The sequence below is a fragment of the Neoarius graeffei genome, chromosome 10 (genome assembly GCF_027579695.1).
Source record: "Neoarius graeffei isolate fNeoGra1 chromosome 10, fNeoGra1.pri, whole genome shotgun sequence".
In the NCBI taxonomy this organism is placed as follows: domain Eukaryota; kingdom Metazoa; phylum Chordata; class Actinopteri; order Siluriformes; family Ariidae; genus Neoarius; species Neoarius graeffei.
The window spans coordinates 31,939,399-31,966,459 of NC_083578.1; the positions used below are offsets into that span (position 1 = coordinate 31,939,399).

General features: G+C 39.7%; 1 protein-coding gene across 4 annotated transcripts in view; it reads right to left on the reverse strand.

The window, feature by feature from the left end:
- The window catches only part of ralgps1 (Ral GEF with PH domain and SH3 binding motif 1), a 259,497-nt gene that overhangs the window by 18,343 nt on the left and 214,093 nt on the right, over positions 1-27,061 (reverse strand). For all 4 annotated transcript variants that reach the window (XM_060931718.1, XM_060931716.1, XM_060931717.1 and 1 more), the window contains 2 exons: positions 22,157-22,250; positions 15,602-15,669 (listed from right to left, as the gene is read on the reverse strand). In XM_060931718.1, the coding sequence (XP_060787701.1) occupies positions 15,602-15,669; positions 22,157-22,250 (162 nt within the window). The remainder of the gene's footprint in view (positions 1-15,601; positions 15,670-22,156; positions 22,251-27,061) is intronic.

Below are 27,061 nucleotides of genomic sequence, written 5' to 3' on the forward strand. Positions count from 1 at the left end.
GCGGTCACACCAGATACTGAAAGCAAAGGTTCACGTACTTTTGCCACTCACAGATATGTAATATTGGATCATTATCCTCAATAAATAAATGACCAAGTATAATATTTTTGCCTCATTTGTTTAACTGGGTTCTCTTTATCTACTTTTAGGACTTGTGTGAAAATCTGATGATGTTTTAGGTCATATTTATGCAGAAATGTATAAAATTCTAAAGGGTTCACAAACTTTCAAGCACCACTGTGTGTGTATGGGTGGCACGGTGGTGTAGTGGTTAGCGCTGTCACCTCACAGCAAGAAGGTCTGGGTTCGAGCCCCGTGGCCGGCTAGGGCCTTTCTGTGCGGAGTTTGCATGTTCTCCCTGTGGGTTTCCTCCGGGTGCTCAGGTTTCCCCCGCAGTCCAAAGACATGCAGGTTAGGTTAACTGGTGATTCCAAATTGACCGTAGGTGTGAATGTGAATGGTTGTTTGTCTGTGTCAGCCCTGTGATGACCTGGCGACTTGTCCAGGGTGTACCCTGCCTTTCGCCTGTAGTCAGCTGGGATAGGCTCCAGCTTGCCTGCGACCCTGCAGAACAGGCTAGAGATGATGAGATTTTATTTATATATATATATATATATATATATATATATATATATATATATATATATATAAATATATAAACAAAACACACACAGAGTGAGTTGTGGTCAGAGGTTTCCACTCATGGACAATTGATACACACACATATACTGGAAAAAAAATTAAGAGACCACTGCAAAATTATCAGTTTCCCTAGTTTTACTATTTATAGGTATGTGTTTGAGGAACATGAACATTTTTGTTTTATTTCAGAAATGACTGACACTATTTTTATGTGGAATTTGTGGGAAAAGCCATTTAGAGCCTCTAAATTGACCGTAGGTGTGAATGTGAGTGTGAATAGTTGTTTGTCTCTATGTGTCAGCCCTGCGATGACCTGGCGACTTGTCCAGGGTGTACCCCGCCTCTTGCCCACAGGCAGCTGGGATAGGCTCCAACTTGCTCACAACCCTGCAGAGGATAAGTGGTTACGGATAATGAATGGATGCCACATAGAACTTTTATTTGCAGAAAATGACAACTGATCAAAATAACAACCACCCAGATCATCACTGGTTCTCCTCAAATTTCATAATGGGTGCAAGATACTGTGGCTTGTAGGCCTCTTTAGGTCTCCATCCAACCATGAGACAAGCAAGTGATGGGAAAAGCTGAAAACTGGACTCATCAGAGATGACGACCTTACTCCAGTCCTCTGTGGTCCAATCATTATGGTCTTTAGCAAACCTCAAAGCCGTGCACTTATCCCCAGCTGCCATTTGCTATTCTTTTTGTAGGTCACTTAGAAAATAGAATAGAAATAGAATAGACTTTGTCATTGCACAGCGGGGTACAACGAAATTGTGGGAGTTCTACTCAAAACCGTGTACAGAAACAAATAGAATAAAAACAATAATAAAAATAAGTAAAACATATAAAAGGTGGCATTTTCAATTTGCAATAAGTTAAAACTTTCAAAATAAGTTCTTAAAATAGTGCAATGGTCCTTGAAGCAGGTGAAGGGGTGTGTGTGTACATATGCATGCATGTATGCATGAGTGAATTAAATTGAATTAAATTGGAGGAGAGGTGTCAGTGACTGTTTATGGTACGTATGGCCCAGGGGAAAAAACTGTTAGAAGGTCTAGTGGTGTGGGATTTGATTGTCCTGTAGCATTTCCCAGAGGGAAACAGGTTAAACAGGTGATGAGCTGGATGTGAGGGGTCTGAGATTATTGGGTCGACTCTTCTGAGGCAGTGGGACCTTGAGATATTGTCCACGGACGGCAGAGAGCAGCCGATGATTTTTTTTTGTGCCATATCTATCACTCGCTGTAGGGCTTTCCTGTCCTTTGCTGTGCAGCTTGCATACCACACACACAAACAGTACGTGAGCACAGCCTCCACAGAAGAGCAGTAGAAAGCCAGCAGCAGCTTCTTTTCCGGGTTGTTTTTCCTAAGCGTATGCAGGAAGTACAGCCGCTGCTGTGCCTTCTTCATGACAGCTGTGGTGTTAATAGTCTAGGAAAGGTCGGCAGAGATGTGGGTGCCCAGGAACTTGAATGAGCTAACCATTTCCACACATTCTCCACTGATGAAGAGAGGCGCAGGGTCTGTTCTGCTCTTCCTGAAGTCAACGATGAGTTCGTCCGTTTTATTAGTGTTCAGTAAAAGGTTGTTTCCTGAGCACCCGGCAGTCAATTTTTCCACTTTGTCTCTGTATGCAGTCTCATCTCCATCGGAGATGAGCCCAACTACCATCCGCAATCTTAATGATGGTGTTGGTGGGGTGAGACGGAGTGCAATCGTATATGTAAAGTGCGTAGAGTAGAGGGCTCAGCACACAGCCCTGTGGAGAGCCTGTGCTGAGTGTGAGGGTGGAGGAGAGGTGGGGGCCAAGTCTGACCAATTGTGGTCGGTTGGTGAAGTCTTTTATCCAGGCACAGGTGGGAGAGGGGATTTGTAGGTCAAACAGTTTACTGACTAATATGTCTAGGATGATGGTATTGAAGGCTGAGCTATAGTCCACAAAGTGCATCCTCACACAGCTCTTCCGATGTTCTCGGTGGCTCAGCACTGTGTGAAGTGCTATGGCGATGGCATCCTCTGTTGATTGGTTAGCCCTGTAGGCAAACTGGTGAAGGTCAAAGGATGTTGGAAGACAGTCTCTGATGTGTTGTGAGACCAGCCTCTCGAAGCACTTCATGACTACAGATATGAGAGCTATGGGTCTGTAGTCACCGAGACTGTCGATGGCTGTTTTCTTGGGTATGGGGATAATGGTGGCAGACTTCAGGCAGGATGGGATGGTAGCATGTGTCAAGGAAAGGTTGAAGATCTTGGTGAGGATCCCTGACAGCTGGTCTGTGCATGCTTTGAACACCTTTCCCGGGATGCCATCAGGTCCAACAGCTTTCCTTGGGTTCACTGTCCTCAGTACATGTCTCACTTCATGTTCCTGAAGGGAAAGCATGTGGGTATTGGGGTTGGAGGGAGGCAGTGTGTTTGCATGTCTGTGAACCTCAAAGCGGGCAAAGAAGCTGTTCAGCTCCTCCGCCAGTGTGGCGCTGCTACTGTCAGTTGCTGGGGTGTGGCCGTTGTAATTGGTGATGGCCTGGATGCCCTGCCACATCTGCCGTGGGTGGCTGTCTGTGAGATGGCCCTCAATCTTCTTCCTATAGGCGTTTTTGGCATGTTGCATGCCTCTTCTCAGGTTGGCTCTTGCAGTGCTGTACAGTGAGCTGTTTCTCGACCTGAAGGCAGAGTTGCATGCTCTAATCAGAGCTTGGACTTCACATGTCATCCAGGGTTTCTGGTTGGGAAAAATCTGGATGCGTTTGTCCACTCTGATGGTCTCCATGCAGCTCTTGATATAGGACAGTCTCTGTGTATTCCTCCAGATCCTGCTGTTCAAATACACTCCAATCTGTACATGCAAAGCAGTCCTGTAGTTGAGGGAGTGCATTTTTAGGCCAGGCTCTGATTGACAGAGTACTTGGCTTTGCTTGCCTTCTGAGGGGAGTAGAAGCTGGGATGAGGAGCAGCAAAAGGTGATCTGACTGTCCAAGGTGAGGCAGAGGAGTCGTCCTATAAGCATGCTTAATGCTGGAATAGATGTGGTCAAGTGTGTATTTTCCCCTGGTAGAACACTTTACATGCTGGTGGAAATTGGGGAGCACTGTCTTTAAGCATGCTTGATTAAAGTCCCCAGCGATGATGTGGATGCCATCAGGATGAGCCCTCTGATGTTTATGATGTGCATCAGGTCCAACAGCTGATTTTTATTCTTGGTTGCATTCTGTATAGATGTTGCTGTTTTTCATGTTTTATTGTTCTATTTATTTATTGATTTATTTTATTATTTTATTATTTATTGATGGTATTGAGTATCAAGTTGGAGTAGCAGCATAATTTCATTGTACTTAACGTATAATGACAATAAAGGCATTGAACTGAATTGAATTGAATGTGCAGAAGGTGGCCGAAAGCCATACTAACATTAGCATCAGGTGGGATGTAAACAGCGATGATGATGACTACAGTTTGCTCATGCGGCAGGTAGAATGGTCTGCACTGAACTGACATGGCTTCTAGGTCAGGTGAGCAGTGTATGCCTATTATTTTGCTGTTTGCACACCAATCTTCATGCACATACAGTGGTGCTTGAAAGTTTGTGAACCCTTTACAATTTTCTATATTTCAGCATAAAAATTACCTAAAACATCATCATATTTTCACACAAGTTCTAAAAGTATATAAAGATAACCCAGTTAAAGAAATGAGACAAAAATATTATACTTGGTCATTTATTTATTGAGGAAAATTATCCAATATTAAATATCTTTGAGTGGCAAAAGTATGTGAACCTTTGCTTTCAGTATCTGGTGTGACCCCCTTGTACAGCAATAACTGCAACTAAACGTTTCTGGTAACTGTTGATCAGTCCTGCACGCTAGCTTGGAGGAATTTTAGCCCATTCCTCCGCACAGAACAGCTTCAACTGTGGGATGTTGGTGGGTTTCCTCACATGAACTGCTCGCTTCAGGTCCTTCCACAACATTTCGATTGGATTAAGGTCAGGACTTTGACTTGGCCATTCCAAAACATTAACTTTATTCTTCTTTAACCATTCTTTGGTAGAACGACTTGTGTGCTTAGGGTCGTTGTCTTGCTGCATGACCCACCTTCTCTTGAGATTCAGTTCATGGACAGATGTCCTGACATTTTCCTTGAGAATTCGCTGGTATAATTCAGAATTCATTGTTCCATCAATGATGGCAAGCCATCTTGGCCCAGATGCAGCAAAACAGGCCCAAACCATGATACTACCACCACCATGTTTCACAGATGGGATAAGATTCTTATGCTGGAATGCAGCCTTTTCCTTTCTCCAAACATAATGGTTCTCATTTAAACCAAAAGTTCTATTTTGGTCTCATCCGTCCACAAAACATTTTTCCAATAGCCTTCTGGCTTGTCCACGTGATCTTTACCAAACTGCAGATGAGCAGCAATGTTCTTTTTGGAGAGCAGTGGCTTTCTCCTTGCAACCCTGCCATGCACACCATTGTTGTTCAGTGTTCTCCTGATGGTGGACTCATGAACATTAACATTAGCCAATGTGAGAGAGGCCTTCAGTTGCTTAGAAGTTACCCTGGGGTCCTTTGTGACCTTGCCGACAATTACATGCCTTGCTCTTGGAGTGATCTTTGTTGGTTGACCACTCCTGGGGAGGGTAACAATGGTCTTGAATTTCCTCCATTTATGCACAATCTGTCTGACTGTGGATTGGTGGAGTCCAAACTCTTTAGAGATGGTTTTGTAATCTTTTCCAGCCTGATGAGCATCAACAACACTTTTTCTGAGGTCCTCAGAAATCTCCTTTGTTCGTGCCATGATACACTTCCACAAACATGTGTTGTGAAGATCAGACTTTGATAGATCCCTGTTCTTTAAATAAAACAGGGTGCCCACTCACACCTGATTGTCATCCCATTGATTGAAAACACCTGACTCTAATTTCACCTTCAAATTAACTGCTAATCCTAGAGGTTCACATACTTTTGCCAGTCACAGATATTTAATATTGGATCATTTTCCTCAATAAATAAATGACCAAGTATAATATTTTTGTCTCATTTGTTTAACTGGGTTCTCTTTATCTACTTTTAGGACTTGTGTGAAAATCTGATGATGTTTTAGGTCATATTTATGCAGAAATATAGAACATTCTAAATGGTTCACAAACTTTCAAGCACCACTGTAAATACACAATCCTCCCCCTTGCTCTTACTGGAGACTTTATTATGATCACAGCAATGAAGTGTGCAGCCTGCTAGCTGTACTGTAGCATCGGGGATTAGCAGGTGCAGCCAGGTTTCCATGACAATCATCAGACAGCTCTTACGGAGAAGGCAGTTTGAGGCAACCTGTAGTTCCATCTCATCCATTTTGTTTGTGATAGATCAGGCATTTGTGAAGAAGATAGATGGTAGCGGAGATTTGAACGGTTGCTTCCTTAGCCGAGCTAGCAGGCCCACTCTGCATCCCCGTTTCTGTTTCCTCTCTCTCCGCTGCCTTCATCACCTGCTGGACCCAACAACAATCCATGGAGATCCCGGTGGTCTTGCTATCTCTAACGGGATGTTGTGTGTCTGTATAAAAACACTTGTGACTACAGTATTTAGCTGTAGTCCAATGTCTACCAGGATGACTTGATGTCATCCTCCAGTTGTTGAGTGACATTCAAAGGAGTTGACAATCATCCTGGTCAGCAAGGAGTTGCTTTTGGCTTCTGTCAGTCTGTAACTTTGTTGTCCTCAACGTCTGTTGCTTCACCTTGTTCTTATGAACTACCGTCTTTGAAATTTTGAGGATGGAAGCAACTTGACGCTCACTGTATCCCTCTGCCAGTAAAGCCAGAATGGAACTTTTCCTTTTCTCACTCAAACTTTTTCTTTTTAACTCTTTTGGTATGATGAATAGATAATTTTGTATTCCAATGAAATTTAAAGTACTACTAGCACTGTTTTTGCCATCCACACTGGTCCTATTGCAAGAGGATAGTGATGACCACAGCAGTGGTTTTTATACTTTTCCTCATTAAATAAGATTTGGTTCAAGTGATCACCTAATCAGTATCTCATTAAGTAAAATGAGCTGTGCTTATGTTGGGATCTTAGCACAAATGCTGGAATGAAATGGCTGCCATACATAGAGATGCTGATTTAAGAAGAAATTAAAGTGGTCTCTTAATTTTTTTTCCAGAACTGTATATATTATATACTTTTCGTGTTGAAAAACTTTTTTTAATATGAAATACATTGTGGATCTGAGTGACATATTTCCCAATATCTTCACTCTGATGACGTCACTCTCAGTGTTTTCCCACTCACTTGACGTGCGCTGTCAAAATGGCAAAATTAAAATGCTCTTGATTAGCTTGCATTTTTTTTGTGGATGTGTTTATATGATATAAAGAACATTACACGTTGGTGTGAAGATACGAAGTTTATCTTCTCGTGTTTAAAAATACACTACCGTTCAAAAGTTTGGGGTCACTTTGAAATTTCCTTATTTTTGAAAGAAAAGCACTGTTCTTTTCAATGAAGATCACTTTAAACTAATCAGAAATACACTCTATACATTGCTAATGTGGTAAATGACTATTCTAGCTGCAAATGTCTGGTTTTTGGTGCAATATCTCCATAGGTGTATAGAGGCCCATTTCCAGCAACTATCACTCCAGTGTTCTAATGGTACAATGTGTTTGCTCATTGCCTCAGAAGGCTAATGGATGATTAGAAAACCCTTGTACAATCATGTTAGCACAGCTGAAAACAGTTGAGCTCTTTAGAGAAGCTATAAAACTGACCTTCCTTTGAGCAGATTGAGTTTCTGGAGCATCACATTTGTGGGGTCGATTAAATGCTCAAAATGGCCAGAAAAATGTCTTGACTATATTTTCTATTCATTTTACAACTTATGGTGGTAAATAAAAGTGTGACTTTTCATGGAAAACACAAAATTGTCTGGGTGACCCCAAACTTTTGAACGGTAGTGTATGTTACTTATTTGTTTTGCTCACTCGTGAGATATACATTCACCACTTGAACATAAACTTCATATCTTCGCATAACCGTGTAATATCTCATAAAACTGCTAATTAGTATCTTAATGATCGTGGAAACAAAAACAGTGTACTTATTTTTCTCCTCCTGGTTTCTGAGTGTTGGTTTACTTTTTTTTCAGGAAAAAGTATTATATATTGTATTGCAAAATGTATTACATATTGAAAGCTACTGTATTGTCACCCAGGTTATTTGTTTGTTTATAGAACTTGGTGAGGATGACACAACTGATATTTAGGCCCTGAAAAACAATAACAGCAAAAGAAGAAAAAAAACCCCCATAGAATTGAAGGAGGGTATACTTTCTTTTTCCCCATGACTGTACGTGATTATTTTTTTACTGATATACTGTACCTGCCTAAATTTTTTACATTACATTCCTATTTAACTTTTACTAAACTTACGTTTACCTTGCATATTAACTTGCATACCTACTTTTAGAATTATTTACTTACTTTTACCTTACTTATATATACATACTTACAAATGTACTTTTATTTTACTTCATGCTTACTTACTTTTACTTACCAAATCATTTTCTCTTTCTTAATTACATACTTGCTTTTACCTTACTTACATGCCAATTTTTACATTAATTTCTTATGCTTACCCTACTTACTTGTGTTTTCCTTACTGACTTTTACCTTATTTACTTCATTTAGAGTAACCTTCCCCATGTAAATATTGCACTAACCTTTGGACACAAGTTGCTGATTTAAGTAGCCAAATTCTGAAAATTGCCCTTACTTGCGTTAACATTCTTTTGCACTTTTTTCATGCCAAACATGTGGTTTTAAGCCTCATTCTTGGACCTACACCTCATTTTCCTGTTCAGAAAACATAAATTTCTTTCCATTAGAGCCACATGTATACAATTTGCAATGACCCAACTAAAAATATCTTCAATTATCTACTGCTACAAATTTATAATTCAAGCACAGCCTGAGAACCAAAAACCTTCCTAATAAAACAAAATAACATCATGAACAATAGCCTAATTGTGAAAAATGTTAATTATCTCCTGATAAAGCCTGCATATATTCCCTACAGTCATGTCTGGGGTCTTTTTCCACTGTCCAATAAAACCAGAGTGATATTTGTGGTATTGAAGCAAGCAGTCATTTCCAGAAGTTTCAGACTCCCTGAGTGTCTTTAATTTTCCCCTAACTGGAAACAGACTTTCCTTTCCAATTAGTGCATGGTAGTCAGCACGAGTTCGAACCACAATCATCAGTTACTTCATTGTGAGAGGATTTACAAAGATGCCTAGAGCCAGAAAAAAAAAATGCTACTGGTTTTAATGCTGAACGCTGCCTTTGGAAAAGTGGGAAAAATGGTTGTATCTGTTTGAACAAAGGTTTGTTAATACCTTCTCCATAGTCTGTTGTGTGATGAAATGGTTGTACGGATGTGCTCAATAGTTACGTTCAAACACAAAAAGGCATGAAGATTGTAGCAATAGTTGTTAATCCGCAGAAAAAGGCCTAGAGTTTGCACAAATTCCAAGGCTTGAGGTATTTCAAAAGGTAGTGTAATTACTTTCCTTAAAAAAAAAACCACACAACTTTCTATACATGATAATCTCATCTCATCTCATTATCTCTAGCCGCTTTATCCTTCTACAGGGTCGCAGGCAAGCTGGAGCCTATCCCAGCTGACTATGGGCGAAAGGCGGGGTACACCCTGGACAAGTCGCCAGGTCATCACGGGGCTGACACATAGACACAGACAACCATTCACACTCACATTCACACCTACGGTCAATTTAGAGTCACCAGTTAACCTAACCTGCATGTCTTTGGACTGTGGGGGAAACCGGAGCACCCGGAGGAAACCCACGCGGACACGGGGAGAACATGCAAACTCCACACAGAAAGGCCCTCGCCGGCCCCAGGGCTCGAACCCAGGACCTTCTTGCTGTGAGGCGACAGCGCTAACCACTACACCACCGTGCCGCCCCATGATAATCTATATATATTTATTTTATTTGTTTGCTTATTTACTTATTTGTTACAAATCCTGACTGCTGATAGTAGTACTGTCAATATTTTATGTCCAATATCTATGAATGACAAGTCTCGGTCTGTGTCAACCTCTGGACCTTCAACATTAACATAGTTGTTGTGCCAAAAAAAAAAAAAGCAATTATTCAAGGGGACACATTCTGAACAACTTTTGCGGTGCCTAGATCAGAAAACATGCGATTCAACAAGCCGTTCAAATTTGGCACCATTACATATGTAGAAAGGGGAGCTCATTAGAATCATACCAACCCCTCCCCATCTGATCATTGTCACCTCTGGATTGAAAGAACCGCAATCGTGAAGGTGTGCCTTTTTTTTCCTTCAAAAGCGCCGGACCCACTAGCATTATGTTGAAGAGAGCGGAGCATGGGAATTGGTCTGTTGTCAGCTGCACAGAGCAGCACACATTGTTACATTGACCCCCAGCCTCATAGCACAGAAGTGCTGAGGGATTTAAAACAAACAGAAAACAACCAACAGTTTACAAAAGCAACTTTACAAAAGCACCACAATTCCAAAAAGTCGGGATACTGTGTAAAACCTGTGGTTGGTAGAAGAGAGCAACTGGACTTGCTTGACGATTCTTGAAGACGTTCCGCCTCTCATCTGGAAGGCTTCCTCAGTTCTGTTTGACTAATAGGGAGTATCAAGTATTTATCCTCTCGTGGATCATCATAGAATCCGAATCAGAATGCTGAGCATTGTAGGTGGCTGATAAAAGATGTCATAGACCCCCACCTCTGTTCAGTGATGGTCGTTCCAGGTTGACAAAAATGAATGATCCTCTCTGGCTAAGATGTCTGCCAGTTTTCTGGAAGTCCTCTCATACTCCCGCACCAGTCGAAGGGATCTCATCCCAAAGTGCATAGAGTCTTTGGGATGAGATCCCTTCGACTGGTGCGGGAGTATGAGAGGACTTCCAGAAAACTGGCAGACATCTTAGCCAGAGAGGATCTTTCATTTTTGTCAACCTGGAATGACCATCACTGAACAGAGGTGGGTGTCTATGACATCTTTTATCAGCCACCTACAACGCAGCCATCAGCATTCTGATTCGGATTCTATGATGATCCACGAGAGGATAAATACCTGATACTCCCTATTAGTCAGACAGAACTGAGGAAGCCTTTCAGATGAGAGGTGAAACGTCTTCAAGAATCATCAAGCAAGTCCAGTTGCTCTCTTCTACCAACCACAGATTACTATGTACCTGGATGACTGAGATTCTTCACAGATATACTGTGTAAAACGTAAATAACTAAATAGAACTCGACGCCAACGGCGTCGATGGGGATGCCTCCACCCGGTAGACTACACGCCTTATTAAGTTGTGATTTGGGGATGGACATTTGACCTCACAGTAATCTTGACCTGGTGAAATTGCTTGTATTAGCCTTGGAGATACCGTATTGTGTTCACAAGGTTTTTGGACAGACATTTGACCTCACAGTGACCTTAGACCTTTTGATCTCAAAATCTAATCCGTTTATCTTTGTCCCCAAATGCACAAATGGTGAAAGTCTGGTGAAATTCCTTTCATTTGCCTTGGAGATATTGTGTTCACAAGGTTTTCGGACAGACATTTGACCTCACAGTGACCTTGACCTTAGACCTTTTGATCTCAAAATCTAATCAGTTCATGTTTGTCCCAAAGCGCACAAATGGTGAAAGTTTGGTGAAATTCCTTTCATTAGCCTTTGAGATATCGCGTTCACAAGGTTGCGGGACGGACGCACGCATGCACGCACGGACAACCCGAAAACATAATGCCTCCTGCACCTTATGGTGGCGGAGGCATAAAAACAGAATGCAATGATCTGCAAATCCTTTTTGAGCCATATTCATTTGAATACAGTACAAAAGACAAGATTTTTAATGCTCAAACTGATACACTTTATTGTTTTTTTTTTTTAAATAAACACTCATTCTGAATTTGATGCCTGCAACACATTCCAAAAAAATTGGGACGGGGCAACAAAAGACAAGGAAAGTTGTGGAATGCTCAAAAAACACTGGTTTAGAATGTTCTACAGGTAAACAGGCTAAATGGTATGAAAGGGGCATTCTTGAAAGGCTCAGTCATTCACAAACAAGGATGGGGTGAGGTTCACCACTTTGTGAAAAACTACGTGGGCAAGGCCAAAAGCCAACAATGCATGCCCGTGACCTTCGATTTCTCAGGCAGCACCGCATTAAAAACCAACATTATTATATAAAGGATATTACTACATGGCCTCAGGACCACTTTGGAAAACCGTTGTTGGTAAACAGTTTGCTACTGCATCCACCATGCAAAGTGAAAACCATACATCAACAACATCCAGAAACGCGGCGGAATTCTCCGGGCCTGAGCTCATCTGAGATGGACTGACGCAAAGAGGAAAAGTGTGCTGTGGTCTGATGAGTCCACATTTTGAACTGTTTTGGGAAATCATGGACACTGTGTCCTCTAAGCTAAAGAGGAAAAGGACCTTCCAGATTGTTGCCAGCGTATGGGGTGTGTTCGTGCCTTTAGCATGGGTAACTTGCATATCCGTGAAGGCACCATTAATGCTGAAAAGTACATAGAGGTTTTGGAACAACATGATGCCACCCAGATGACATCTTTTTCAGGGACGTCCCTGCTGAATCCAGCAAGACAATTCCAAGCCACATTCTGTACGTGTTACAACAGCATGGCTTTGTAGTAAAAGACTGTGGGTGCTAAACTGGCCTGCTTCAATCCAGACCTGTCTCCCATTGAAAACACGTGTTGCATTATAAAGCATGAAATATGACAACAGAGACTCTGGACTGTTAAGCAACTGAAGTTGTACAGTATATCAAGCAAGAATGGGAAAGAATTTAATGTTCAAAACTTCAACAATTCATGACCTCAGTTCCCAAAAGCTGAGTGAGTGTTGTTTTAAAAAAAAAAAAAAAAGGTGATGTGTAACAGTGGTAAACATACCCCTGTCTCAATGTTTTTGGGATGTGTTGCAGGAATCAAGTTCAGAATGAGTGTACTAGTGTCTCATCTCATCATCTCTAGCCGCTTTATCCTGTTCTACAGGGTCGCAGGCAAGCTGGAGCCTATCCCAGCTGACTACGGGCAAAAGGCGGGGTACACCCTGGACAAGTCGCCAGGTCATCACAGGGCTGACACATAGACACAGACAACCATTCACGCTCACATTCACACCTATGGTCAATTTAGAGTCACCAGTTAACCTAACCTGCATGTCTTTGGACTGTGGGGGAAACCGGAGCACCCGGAGGAAACCCACGCGGACACGGGGAGAACATGCAAACTCCACACAGAAAGGCCCTCGCCGGCCACGGGGCTCGAACCCGGACCTTCTTGCTGTGAGGCGACAGCGCTAACCACTACACCACCGTGCCGCCCCATGTACTAGTGTATTTCAAAAAATTAAAATATCATGAAAAAGTTCAATATTTTCCATCAGTTATTTAAGAATGTGAATATTTCATATATTCTTGACTCATTACATGTAAACTAAAATGTTTCAAGCATTTTTCTAAATTTAATTTTGATAATTACGGCCTACAGTGCAAATAAACAAACATCTCAAAATATTAGAATATTTAATTTTGAGTAAATTACTATTTAAACAGTATAAATACTGTATATCCCTGCACAAGCATCCCTGTTGCTTGTGCACCTTTTCCAGCCAATCTTTTCAGCAATGACCTTCTGTGGCTTACCCTCCTTGTGGAGGGTGTCGATGATCATCTTCTGGACAACTGTCAAGTCAGGTGTTTTCCCCATGATTGTGATTATGTGTACTGAACTAGACTGAGAGATACACAGTATTTATACTGTTTTACTTAAACTTGAAATGAAATATACTAATATTTTGAGATGCCGGATTTCTGATTTTCATGAGCTATAAGCCATAATCATCAAAATCAAAACAAAAAAAGGCTTGAAATACTTCACTTTACATGTAATGAATATAGAATACATGACAGTTTAACTTTTTGAATTAAATTATTAAAAAAATGAACTTTTACATATTCTAATTTTTTTAAATACAGTAGTATATTTACAAAAAAAAAAACCCAAAGTTGATCAGTTTGAACATTAAATATCTTGTCTTTGTACTCAATTGAATATAGGTTGAAAAGGATTTGCGAATTCATTGCATTCTGTTTTTATTCATGTTTTACACAGTGTCCCAACTTTTTTGGAATTGGGGCTGCAATTGAAAAGGGGTATATTATGCCTCCTTTAAATGTGCATGTAAGGTAAATGCTTAATATTTTTATTTTAGTTCATAATTACATTATGACTATGGTTACGACTATAAAAGAGCACCAAGCTGCCACATGTACAATTGCCTCCTGATAGCTCCACGGTCTCCAGTTGGATGTCAGTCTTGCTTGGTTTTATATGTTCTCACTCTATCTTTGTGGGGTTCCTCTACCATGTCCCTGAAAACATGGTGTCTATATTAAATTACCCCTTGGTATGAAAAAGTGTGTGAATGCAAGTGTGTGTGGTGCTGTGCGATAGAATGGCGTGCCATTTGGGGAGTATTCCTACCTCGCCCCCAATGTTTCCAGGATAGGCTCTGGATTTACATTTACAGCATCGAGCAGATGCCCATGTCCAGAATGACTTACAGAAATGCTTTGTAGTCTCCAATTTACACTGATGTTGAAAAAAATTCACATGATGTTAAAATCTATGTGTGGCCAAAATTACATGCAATAACTGACAAAAATCACCTCTTATATCTGGTTCTTAGATTGACATGCTACATCAGAAACTACATATCATAACAAGCCAAGGAACAAAACAGCCCAAACCTCACATGAGCTAAGGGTCCCTGGCCATTAGGCATGTAACAATATACTGTGTGATGATAAAACGTGATACAAACTTACGACAATTCAAATCAATGAAATAAAAAAATGAATCGCGATGATCAGGCTGCATATTCTCTTTGTTTTTTTTTTCCTAACAATTACATTGTTTAGACAGCAGAGGGCACAATAACATACAACAGAGGGAATACATGTGACTTCACCATAAGCAGAAGTAACCTAGTTCTAATGTCACAGCAACACACGCACACACCTAAAATGGGAAACAGCTATTGTGTGACTGACTGTACAAACAGATTCAACAAGAAATCATATCTTTATACGGACTGCCAAAAGCTAGAGAAAAGAGAAGAAAAATGGAAGTCATTGTTTTATGTTTAAAACAAGTTTCACAAATGTTCCTAAATGTTTATAAGGCATATTTGTTAACTTTTTAAATTTTAAATAAAAGGAATACTTATTTTAGTTAATAGGTCATTATATTTTACTTCAACATTTACAAGTGTTGGTAAATATTGTTGGTTTAACAAAAAATTAACAAAAGGAATATTTAAGTTGATAAAATGCTGCATTTTTTTTGGTAATAAAATTTTGTTCATTTAATTTTTTTCTTTCAAAAATGTGGGTGAATCGAATCATAAACTCAATATTGTGAATTGGGTGAGTCGTTACATGCCTACTGGCTACATGAAGGATGAGGAAACAGTGGCTTTTGAGAATCAGCTTAGTCAGGGGCTTTAAATCCCTTGGCCTCTTAAACATTAGCTCATAGAGGAATGGAGTGGAAGTTTCTGCTGGAAAAAACTGTACTCTTTGTGCGTTCAGGTCAATGATCTCTATTAAAGAATATAATTCTTTTTTTAGTCCTTCCAGAAAACATCTGCAAAACCCTTCAACCCATCAGGAGTTCCAAGTACTGCCTAATCCACAGAGGATGCCATCTTTTACCCAGAGGGAGCAAGACTCCCATTACATAAGACCATACAACCAGAATGTAAGATCATCTTCCAGATGAACACTGAGATCAAGGAAAATTAAATTTAAAAAACAGTTCAGTACCTCCAAGGTCTTCCTTGGATGATACCAGACGAGGCGAATTGCTCCCAGGTTCAATCTTCAGAGATAACCTGCAGGGAATGAATGTGAAGAGAAATATGAAAAATATCACAGACACAATTAAATTTTGTCAACACTCTTTTTATATAACACATAACCCTGGCAAATTCGACAGTTCACTAAAAACCTATAAATGTTATCACTGCGGAGTCATTATCACACTGTACTCCATATACAACCCTAATTCCACACTGTGTAAAACATAAATAAAACAGAATGTGAAGATTTGCAAATCATGGAAGCCCTATATTTCATTGAAAATAGTACAAAGACAACATATCAAATGTTGAAACTGAGAAATTGTTATTGTTTTTTGAAAAATATATGCTCATTTTGAATTTGATGTCAGCAACACGTTTCAGAAAAGTTGGGACGGGGCAACAAAAGACTGAAAAAATTGTGTAATGCTAAAAAAAAATTGCTTAATTGGCAACAACTCAGTAATATGATTGGGTATAAAAAGAGCATCTCAGAGAGGTCGAGTCTCTCAGAAGTAAAGATGGGGAGGGGTTCACTGCTCTGTGAAAGACTGCATGGGCAAACAGTGCAACAATTTAAGAATAACATTCCTGAATGTAAAATTGCAAAGAATATCTGTGGTTGATATGATTAAAAGATTCAGAGAATCTGGAGAAATCTCTGTATGCAAGAGACAAGGCTGAAAACTGACACTGGATGCCTGTGATCTTCAGGTCCTCAAGCGACACTGCATTAAAAGCAGACACGTGTCTGTAGTGGAAATCACTGTATGGGCTCAGGAACACTTCAGAAAACCATCGTCTGTGAAAACAGTTCATTACTGCATCCACAAATGCAAGTTAAAACCACATGTAAACAATATACAGAAACACCACCACCTTCCCTGGGCCTGAGCTCTTTTACAATGGACTGAGGCAAAGTGGAAAATTGTCCTGAGGTCTGACAAACCAAAGTAGAAGTCCTTTTTAGAAATCATGGACACAATGTCCTCCAAACTAAAGAGGAGAGGGACCATCGGGCTTGTTATCAGTGCACAGTTCAAAAGCCAGCATCTGTGATGGTATGAGGGTGCATTAGTGCACATGACATGGGTAGCTTGGACATCTGGGAAGGCATCATTAATGCTGAATGATATATACATGTTTCAAAGCTAGATGCTGCCATCCAGACAAAATCTTTTTCAGGGAAGGCCTTCCTTCTTTCAGCAAGACAATGCCAAACCGCTTTCTGCACAGATTAAAATTGCATGGCTCCATAGTAAAAGAGTCCGGATGCTAAACTGGCCTGCCTGCAGTCCAGACCTGTCTCCTATTTAAAACATTTGGCGAATTATGAAGCACAAAATATGACAAAGGAGACCACAAACTGTTGAGCAACAAACTGTATATCAGGCAAAAATGGGACATTTCTCTTTCAGAACTATAGCAATTGGTCTCCTCAGTTCCCAAATGTTTACAGAGTGCTGTTAAAAGTAGAGGTGATGCAACACAGTGGTAGATATGCCCCGTCCCAACTTTTTTTGAAACATGTTGCTGACATCAAATGCAAAATGAGCATATATTTTTCAAAAACAATAAAATGTCTCAATTTCAACATTTGATATGTTGTCTTTGTATTACTATTTTCAATGAAATATAGGGTTTCCATGATCTGCACATTTTCACATTTTTTTATTATTATTAATATTTTATTATTATAATTTTTTTTACAGTTTACAGAGCATTATGTATCTAGACTTTAGTAGAGCCTTTGATAAGGTTGATCACAGAATCTGTTGAAAAAGCTCCATCACTACGGCATTCGTGGCAAAGCTTATAACTGGATATCCTCTTTCCTCTTAGGGCGTAAGCAGTGTGTTGTTACTGATGGTGTCATATCAAGTATTGATGTCATAAATGGTGTGCCCCAAGGGACTGTGTTAGGCCAACTTCTTTTTATATTGTACATCAACAACATTGCTCTGTGATGACCTGGCGACTTATCCAGGGTGTACCCCACCTTTCGCCCGTAGTCAGCTGGGATAGGCTCCAGCTTGCCTGCGATCCTGTAGAACAGGATAAAGCGGCTAGAGATAACGAGATGGGTTGAACAACATTTTCAATGTGGTCAAACACAGTATCATCAAATTCTTCGCTAAGGATTCCAAACTCCACAAGCTCATTCGAAGTTTTCTTGACTGCATCCTTCTCCAAGAGGATATTGGAGAAGTGGTCTTGTGAAGTGGTCCCTGGATAATAACATGGAGCTAAATCCATCCAAGTTCCAACTCCTCCAACGTGGCAAGAATGAAGATCTTAAACTTCCTTACATTTTACCATCTGGAGAGGTACTATCAGATGAGGAATGTGTTAAAGATCTTGGAGTCTATGTCGATCAAGATCTTAGCTGAAGAGCTCATATCAATATTAAGGCAGCTGAAGCCAGCAAAAAAAAGCCTTCTCATGTTGGGACAAGGATACAATGATGCTCTTATACAAGTCATATTGTACAAGTCCATTGTAGAGTATTGCTGTCCACTCTGGTCACCGCATCTTCAATATGATGATATCAAGATTGAGAGCATACAAAAGATCCTTCACAACAAAAATCAACGGTCTTCAAACTATGAACTATTGGAACAGACTTAAGACTCTCAACCTCTATTCCTTACAAAAGTGCCATGAACAATATGAACACAATATGCCATTATCTTGATCTGGAAGATCCAGAACAATCTGGTACCCAATAGTATTAATATTGAGTTCAATGCATCTGCTAGAAGAATGACATGCATCAGACCTCTTGACAATTCACGGTACAGCAGTGTCAACATGATGATATTCAACTCCTTTTCATCAGTTGCACCAGTTCTCTACAATGTGGTGCCAGTATACATCAAGTGGCTCAGATCATTCCCTGACACCCCACCTACATCCGGGTACCTTGGAGTGAATAGGAACTCGTTGTTGGAGTGGGTCGGTAGCAAGTGTTAATAGCTGCTACCCTGGGAATCAGTGGTGGAGATATGTGATATGCTTGGCTTGAGTGATCAAGCTTGAAGCCAATCCAAGGTACCAAGGTATGTCCCAACTTTTCTGGAATTGGGGTTGTAGAACTTTATTTAATGATGGGGAGACAAAAAAAATAGAAGAACTGGGAAGTGGTGTGTTCAATTTGTAACAGATATTGTTTCTGCTGCTGTCGGTAGCAAGTGTTAATAGCTGCTATCCTGGGAATCAGTGGTGGAGATATGTGATATGCTTGGCCTGAGTGATCAAGCTTGAAGCCGATCCAAGGTATGTCCCAACTTTTCTGGAATTGGGGTTGTAGAACTTTATTTAATGTTGGGGAGACCAAAAAAAAAATAGAACTGGGAAGTGGTGTGTTCAATTCATAACAGATACTGTTTCTGCTGCTATGTCACTTTTTTTTCCTTTGGAAATAGCTTGTGTCCATGTCATACTCACATGTCCTGAAAACCTGATAAAAATGGAAGGTCACATATGGAATCATGGTTCTATAACTGAGTGGAAGTCTGCCAGGGTGTTCTATTCTGGAACTAGTGGAGTTTTCCTGTTGACCATGACCTCGCACGTGCAGCCTATAACAGGCACCCACTATGTCATTCTCATCCTCTGGCCATTCTGACCAACCTGAGTGACCCATGTGATGTGATAATCTTCCACTCAGTTGTAGAACCATGGTTATAGATGAAGCTTTCTGTTCTATTGCCATTTATTCCAGAACACCAGAGCAGTTTCCTCAAGTCTGTGTATAAGGGTCATCATGAGAATTTGTAATGGCTTGATGTAATAGCTTACCAGATAATAACAGGAAGCATTCACAAACAATGCCATTCTTTATTGAGACTGAGAAAATCACTCATAGTGTTGATGTATTCTGTTGTGGATAGTCTTGATACTGCACTATTGTTCCCAACACCAAGCATCGACAAAGCAACATTTAGTTTGTAAAATTTTACTAATATAAATAGTGTCACAGCTATACAAGTACCATTTGCATACAGTCAGCACACTTACAGTGGAGCCTGACCCCTTGTATACATCTGAAACATCAAGATCAGGTAGAATTATGATCTATCTGGTCAGACTCAGCAACACTGGTTGCACAGAGTGCTGAATGTGCTTTAGTGTCATCTGTAATAATGATAGTGGTGAGAAGACTTGCATCCACTGGTATCTGATTGTACTGGACAGGTAGATATATTCCATTGAGACAGGAAGTATGCATCCACCCACTTCCACAACTTGTTTCCCCTACTCAACATTACTTGGTATTTTATGCCCCTTGGTGGTTGATGTAAAATATCACCATGTTGTTGATGGTCTGTACATTATGCAACCCAATTTGGGGGTTCCTGAAAATGTTGCAGTACTCGGTTTTTTGATGAGGATGTTGATATGCTGATGTCAAGACTGGTTTTTCAATTTTCCTTTCACTTACAGAGGAATCATCTGTGCTCCATATGCATCATTCAGATCTATGGTTACAAACCAATTGTGTTTGTTCAGCACATGCACCACACCTGGTATGCATAACGTATGAAATGGTAGTCATTTTAAGAAGACATTTTAAAGACAAAATTAACAAGGAGTTTCTCAGATGTGAAATGGAGCAGACTCTGCCTCCTTTTTTTCAGAATAAGACAATATGCAGGGAAAAAAAAAACAAAAACATCATCATCCAGGTTAGGTCGTCTGGTCTGGGTATTATTTCTATTGCCTTTTGTTCTAGTAATGACAGCGCTTCACTAATCAGTACAGCTGATTGGCTTGGGTCTTTCACCTCTGTATGCAGACCCCTGTGTTTGGATGTGGCTGATGGAGAAATCATAAATGATCCCTGGTGAACCGTGCACTCAGTAGCTACTAGTCTATTGTTATTGAGCTTATTTGCTCTAGTTGCACAGGGGAGAACCATCCCACTGTTGGTCACTTGATGCTAGGATCCCCTGACAGTTTCAGTAAATCATAGTTTAGGGGCTTGATCACACTATGTTCTGGCAGCACTAAAGTGGATTCCTGCTGCCATGACTACCAAAGCTTGAAGTACTCTCTGTCAGATCTCATTGCATGTCTGCATGTGAGAGTTATTTCCTTAAGGGACAGTAGCGAGAGTGCCACTGTATTGGTGATATAAATTACACTCACCAAGATGAGCAAAAATCAAAGGATTAGATTCAGTGCCTTGAATCTACTTCCTCAACTCCTTGACAAGAAAAGAACAGGAATGGGGAGGAGTGTGACACAGAAGGTGCTTTTTCAAGATTGCACATGTGATTGCACCCTGATCACAGGGTGATGACTCTTCTTTGTACTGAACAAGAAAATGAACACACTGGAAAACTCCATTATCATCTGGCAGTGGAAACAGAACTGCATTTACTTTAAAGTTATTCTAGAAGTTAATTAGCTTTGTGGAAAAAAAATGGCAAAGCAATGTGGGTTTAAGAAGCGTCACCCCGTGTATGAAGCTATGGAGAAACCAGTGTGCAGATCTTGCCATGTAAGCATGAACGAGGCCAGACGATGAGGTCATTCTTCCTGTCAAACGCTAAATCCCACCACCCCACCTGCAGCCGCACATGTAATAGTTTAGTCTCCTTCTCCTCACTTCATATTTTCAATATTTTTGATGAATGTTTACAATAAGTGTTTTCACTTCATCTAATGGAAAAGTTAGCCAACTTCAAAGAGAATAGTGCAACATTTATAACTTGATGAAAACACTGGAGATGTCCAGAGGGGAACGGCCATAAAAAAATCCTATTTTATATGGGATGATCTCATAACATACAAATTGGGCCTTGAAAGAAATCTACATCATAGTAAACACTGAACATACAACATATTGGAAAAATTAATCTGGTCAAGAGAAAATAATTTCACTTTCAACAAAGGAAAACATGAGACTCAAATAAATGCATTAGTGTTTCTGTAATAATAACCTTCACACACAAGCTTCAATAAACTACCATAAAAATCTGAAAATAACAGGGCTGAGCTCAAGTCTGGCATATCCAAGCAACCAAAAATCTTTCTTTTTTGAAAAGTTGTGTCACATTGTAAGGAGGCTGAAAGCTACTCCAGGCAGGCTGGAAGGGGGGGGGGGGCCCTCAATGTGTATTTCTTTATGCCAAAATCAGGCACACTCGATACATTTGTATGCCTGGATTAAGTCAACTCTCATCTATGACAGTATGGGGTTTAAAGCACTAAATTATTAAGGAAAGTGTGCTTAAAAAGAAGAGCTGAAAGTAAAATGACTAATGATAAAAGGAAACCACAAAATATTAACAGTGAGCAGTAATATAAAAAAGTGTTTGTTTGAAGTATCAACCATGTGGCCAAGTGAAATTGAGCTTAAGCCCACATACACTACATACTTTACTCATCCTGCAATAACTTTCACTTATGGGTACACCCAATGCCATTTCTGAGCATAGAAAATTACAGAAGGGATTTACTTTAATGCTTAAATGAAATTACTCAAGAAAACATTTAAAAAAAAAAGACATACGTGTAATTATCATCCTCCACAAATTTTTGCAGTTCCTCAATGTAGCGCACTGACATCAGGTACTTCTGTACATGTGGTAATGTCAGCAAGTGATCTGTCAAAGGGGGGAAAAAAAGAATTTGTATGTTACATTTAATGGTATACAAATTATATGACCACCACCTACAAATCTACATGGACTGAGCATCCACAGTTTTGCATGAAATAAAAACCGTCAATGATGAGGAAAGATCAGTGTGGAATAAAAGCACTAAAAGCTACAGCTTCAGATATGTTGATGCCTGCAACACACTAAAAAAATTGGGACAGAGGCATTATTACCATTGTATGACATCACCTCTCATTTTAATAACACTTTAATTGTATGGGAACTGAGGATACTAATTATTGCAGTTTTGCAATTGGAATTTTTGTCCATTCTTGCTTGATACAAGACTTTAGCTGCCCAATAGTCCAAGGTCACCACTGTCTGATTCTCCTCATGATGTGCCATACGTTCTCAACAGGAGACAGATCTGGACTGGCATCAGGCCAGTCAAACACACACACACACACACACACACACACACACACACACACACACACACACACACACACTCTACAAAGCCATGCGGTTGTAGCCTGTGCAGAATGAGGCCTGGCATTGTCCTGCTGAAACAAGCCTGGACTTCCCGAGAAGAGATGTTGCCTTGATTAATATGTCTCTAAAATCCCAATAAATGCCTCCGCATCAATGGTACCGTCTCTTTCTCTCACACATGCACACATCTCATCCATACCGTGGGCACTGATGCACCCCCATACTATCACAGATGCTGTCTTTTGCACCTTTCTCTGATAACAAACTGGATGGTCATGTTCACCTTTGGCACTGAGAACTCGATGTCCAGTTTTCCTGAAAATAAGCTGCAATGTGGACTCATCTGACCATAGCACACGTTTCCACTGTCTTTTGGTCCATCTGAGATGAGCTTGGGCCCAGAGAAATCAGCAACGTCTCTGCATAGAATTGATGAATGGCTAATACAGTTTCAGGTTGCATTTCTGGATGCAGCCGCGGACTATGTTAAGTGACGACGGTTTTCCGAAGTACTCCTGAGCCCCTGTGGCTATATTTGTTACATTAGCATGACTGTTTCTCAGGCAGTGCCGCCTGAGAGCTCGAAGGTAATGCACATTCAGCAGTGGTTTCTGACCTTGCCCTTTACATACTGACATGTCTCTGAATTCATTGGCTCTTTTCACAATATTATGTACTCTAGATTTTGAAAGACCTAAAATCTTGCATTGAGATATTGTTCTTTTTGAATTGACTAACAATTCTCTCAGAAATTTTGGTACAAAGGAGTGAGGCATGACCCATCCTTGCTTGCAAAGACTGAGCCTTTGGTGCATGCTCCTTTTATACCCAATCATGTTACCAATTAACCTGCTTATTGCGGAATCTTCAAAAATGGTGTTATTTGAATATCCTATAAACTTTTCAGTCTTCTTTTGCCTCTGTTCCAACTTTTTTTTTTGTGTTTTTTTTTTTTGCAGGGCATCAAATTCTAACTTTGTTTTATATTTACAAAATACAATTAACTTGGTCAGTAAAACTATTGAAAATCTTTTCTTTGTACTTTTGTTAGTTAAATAAAGTTTCACATGAATGAACAAATCACAGATTTTAGTTTTTATTGCATTTTGGAAAATATCCCAACTTTTCTGGAAATGGGGTTAGTACATTTATGTATATCTATATACAAGTGTTGCAAACATACTATGTTCACCAAAATTTTAAATTTTGCTTAAAATGCAAAGGCAGGCAAAGAAAACGGGAAGACAAGATTGGAGCAAGTCAGATGGTATGATCCACATTTAAACAAATCTTCTCAGAGCATTACTGACAGCTGGATTCCATCATTGAACAAATTTCTCAAACTGCATATTCAGGACCCATAAGTTGGAACAATTTTTAATCAGCTTACAACTATACCCAGCAATGACACTTGTGGTTCTTTAGGGATTTGTACATTAGAAACAAATGCATAATGAATATCCTAATATTTACTCAGGGTTTTTTTTCTTTTTCAAATTAGGAGAGTTTATGAACAAAATTTGCTCGTTTCCCCACAAATCCTAAAGCATCTGCTAGAAAATATATAAATCAATATATTTGTGTTATTTAAAAGAACAAAAAAAAGTCTTGTGTGATAATTATCTAATGAAATCTGGTTTAGGCAGGTCAAACTCATCTGTAAATTGGTCAATAGGCTTGAAATTTCTTAATTTAAAAAAAAAAAAGGTATATAGTTGAAGCCATGTCTAAACTAATTTTTAAACCCTGATTCTAGATAGAGTGGAGGGAAATTGTGCATGGATTTGATCAAAGTTAGAGCTGACGGAGAACTTAAGAGGTTATATATACATTTTTGTATGTTTTCTGTCTAAATTTGAATAATCCAGGTGTTCATTTTATTTATTTATTTTTTAAACGTCAAGTATAGCATATGAACATTTGATTCTGGGATAAGAATCTTCTGTATACAAGTATAATAGTCCTGGGAGGATGTTCACATATACAAATTTATTTAATCCAGACAGAGGTAATGTTAGCCAACAGATTAATAATAAATCTTTAATAATTAAATTAATAATGTAATTAATAATTCAATAATTTTTAATATTATGAATTACCATGTCTTTGTTGGCATGATGTGATCTATCTATAGAAGGGAAGTAGTGCCTATTTAATAAGTATTTAATGCCCTCTATTGGCCATCTGTAGACACTAGCAACTGGCACCTGATGTGGGGTTTCAGCATTAATATAATTTGCTTCAGGTTTGTTTATTTATTTTCCAGAACAGTAGCCAAGTTGTCCAACTTTGGTCTTCTGAGCCTGGTTGTATATGCTGTAGGAATAGGAGAAGGAGAAGAAGGAGGAGGAGGAAGAAGAAAGCATTTGAGTCAGGCCTGGCAGATATCAGCAGTTAGGAAAACCAAACCAGTCAGGAAAACCAAACCAGTCAAACAGACAGTCAGGGGAAAAGCCAGCAAATATCCGTTACATTAGTTAAAATACAACAGAAAACATTATATGAATGCCAAAAGCAACCAATTGTCCAAGGTTGGCTCATCCCTGGCAGTTAGCCCAGGGCTCAGAAGACCAAGCCAGGCAAACAGACCAACACAAACCATTAGCAAACTACCTGGTTAGCTAAATCAAATTTCCAACTGGGTAGCATTAGCTATTAATTGATGAACAATGATAAACTGTCTGGCTGGCCTTCTGCGTACATAGCTAATAAGCAAAAAATGAAAGAATCCTAACTGCTGAACGTCACTGTCAAATACCTTTTTCTATGTATAACTTCTCATTTTAGCTTTGATGGTTTTTTTTTCCCCTGCTCTTTTCTTGCTTGCTGGACATCTACAGTCTCCTCTGAAATAATGGAAACAGCAAGGCCAATTCTTTTGTTTTTGTGATACACTGAAGACATTTGGGTTTGAGATTAAAAGACCAAGATGAGAGGATAGATCACAATTTCAGCTTTCATTTTTTGATATTTACAACTTAGAAAATGGCACCTTTTGTATGAACCCACCCTTTTTCAAGTGAAGAAAAAAAGTGGAACATGTGACAAACAGGTGTTTCTTGTTGTCCAGATGTTCCCTTTTAGATCTTTTAAAACAATTAATTGCTCTGTATGTCTACTCTTGGTTTGAGCCCTGGGTTTCACCTGTGAAGGCCTGCATTTGTTATTAAAAAAGATAAACCACCATGAAGCCCAGAGAGCTATCTATGGGAGAAAAGCAAGCCATTTTGAAGATGAGAAAAGGGGGGAAATCAATCAGAGCCATAGCCAACACAACAATTTGGAATGTCCTGAAAAAAAAAAAAAGAAACCACTGGTAATATTAACAACCAGACATGGAACAGGTCAGCCAAGGAAAACAGCAGCAGCTGATTGCAGAAACATTGTAAGAACAGTGAAGAAAACCCCCAAAACAACAGTCAATGACATCAACAACCTCCACAGGGCAGGGGTGAAGCTATCACAATCCACCAATAAGACTTCAAGAGCAGAAATATTGAGGTCATACCACAAGATGCAAACCACTTGTCAGAAGTAAGAATCAGAAACCCGGACTGCAAAGAAATACATGAACCACAAAAATTCTGGAATCAGGATTCATCTCTGCCAAAGTGATGGAAAGGCCAAAGTGTGGAGAAAGAAAGGATCTGCTCAGGATCCAAAACACATGAACTCCTCTGTCAAGTGGGTGGAGGTAGTGTCATGGCTTGGACTTGTATGACTGATTCGGGAGTAGGCTCACTAATCTTTATTGACGTAACTCATGATGATAGCAGCAGAATGAATTCAGAAATTTACATAAATATTCTGTCTGCCAAACTGGGAGGAAACTCATCATGCAGCAAGACAATGACCCAAAACACATTGCCAACACAACAAGGGACTTCATCAGGGGATAAAAGTGGATCATTTTAGACTGGCCAAGACAATCACCAGATCCAAACCCAAATGAACATGCATCTCATCTCCTGAAGAGGATTGGATGGATAACCCCCCCCCCCAAATAAAAAAAAAACAAAAAAAACACCTAACAACTGAAAGATGCTGTGGTACAAGCCTGAAAGAATGCTACAGTGTGATGATGTCAGTAGGTCACCGGCTTCATGCAGTCATTTGCAAGCAAGGGATATGCAACCAAATATTAAAATGTTATTTAATTTAAGACCATCTGTTCCAATACTTTTTCTGTCCCCAAAATATTTGGTAGTCTGCCACCAAAGGTGACCTGTTCCAAGTTGTTTAACACATCTAGATGTAAATATCAGGAAATGAAAGCTGAAACTCTATCATCTCATATTCATCTTTTGTGTTTGTGTTACACTGTC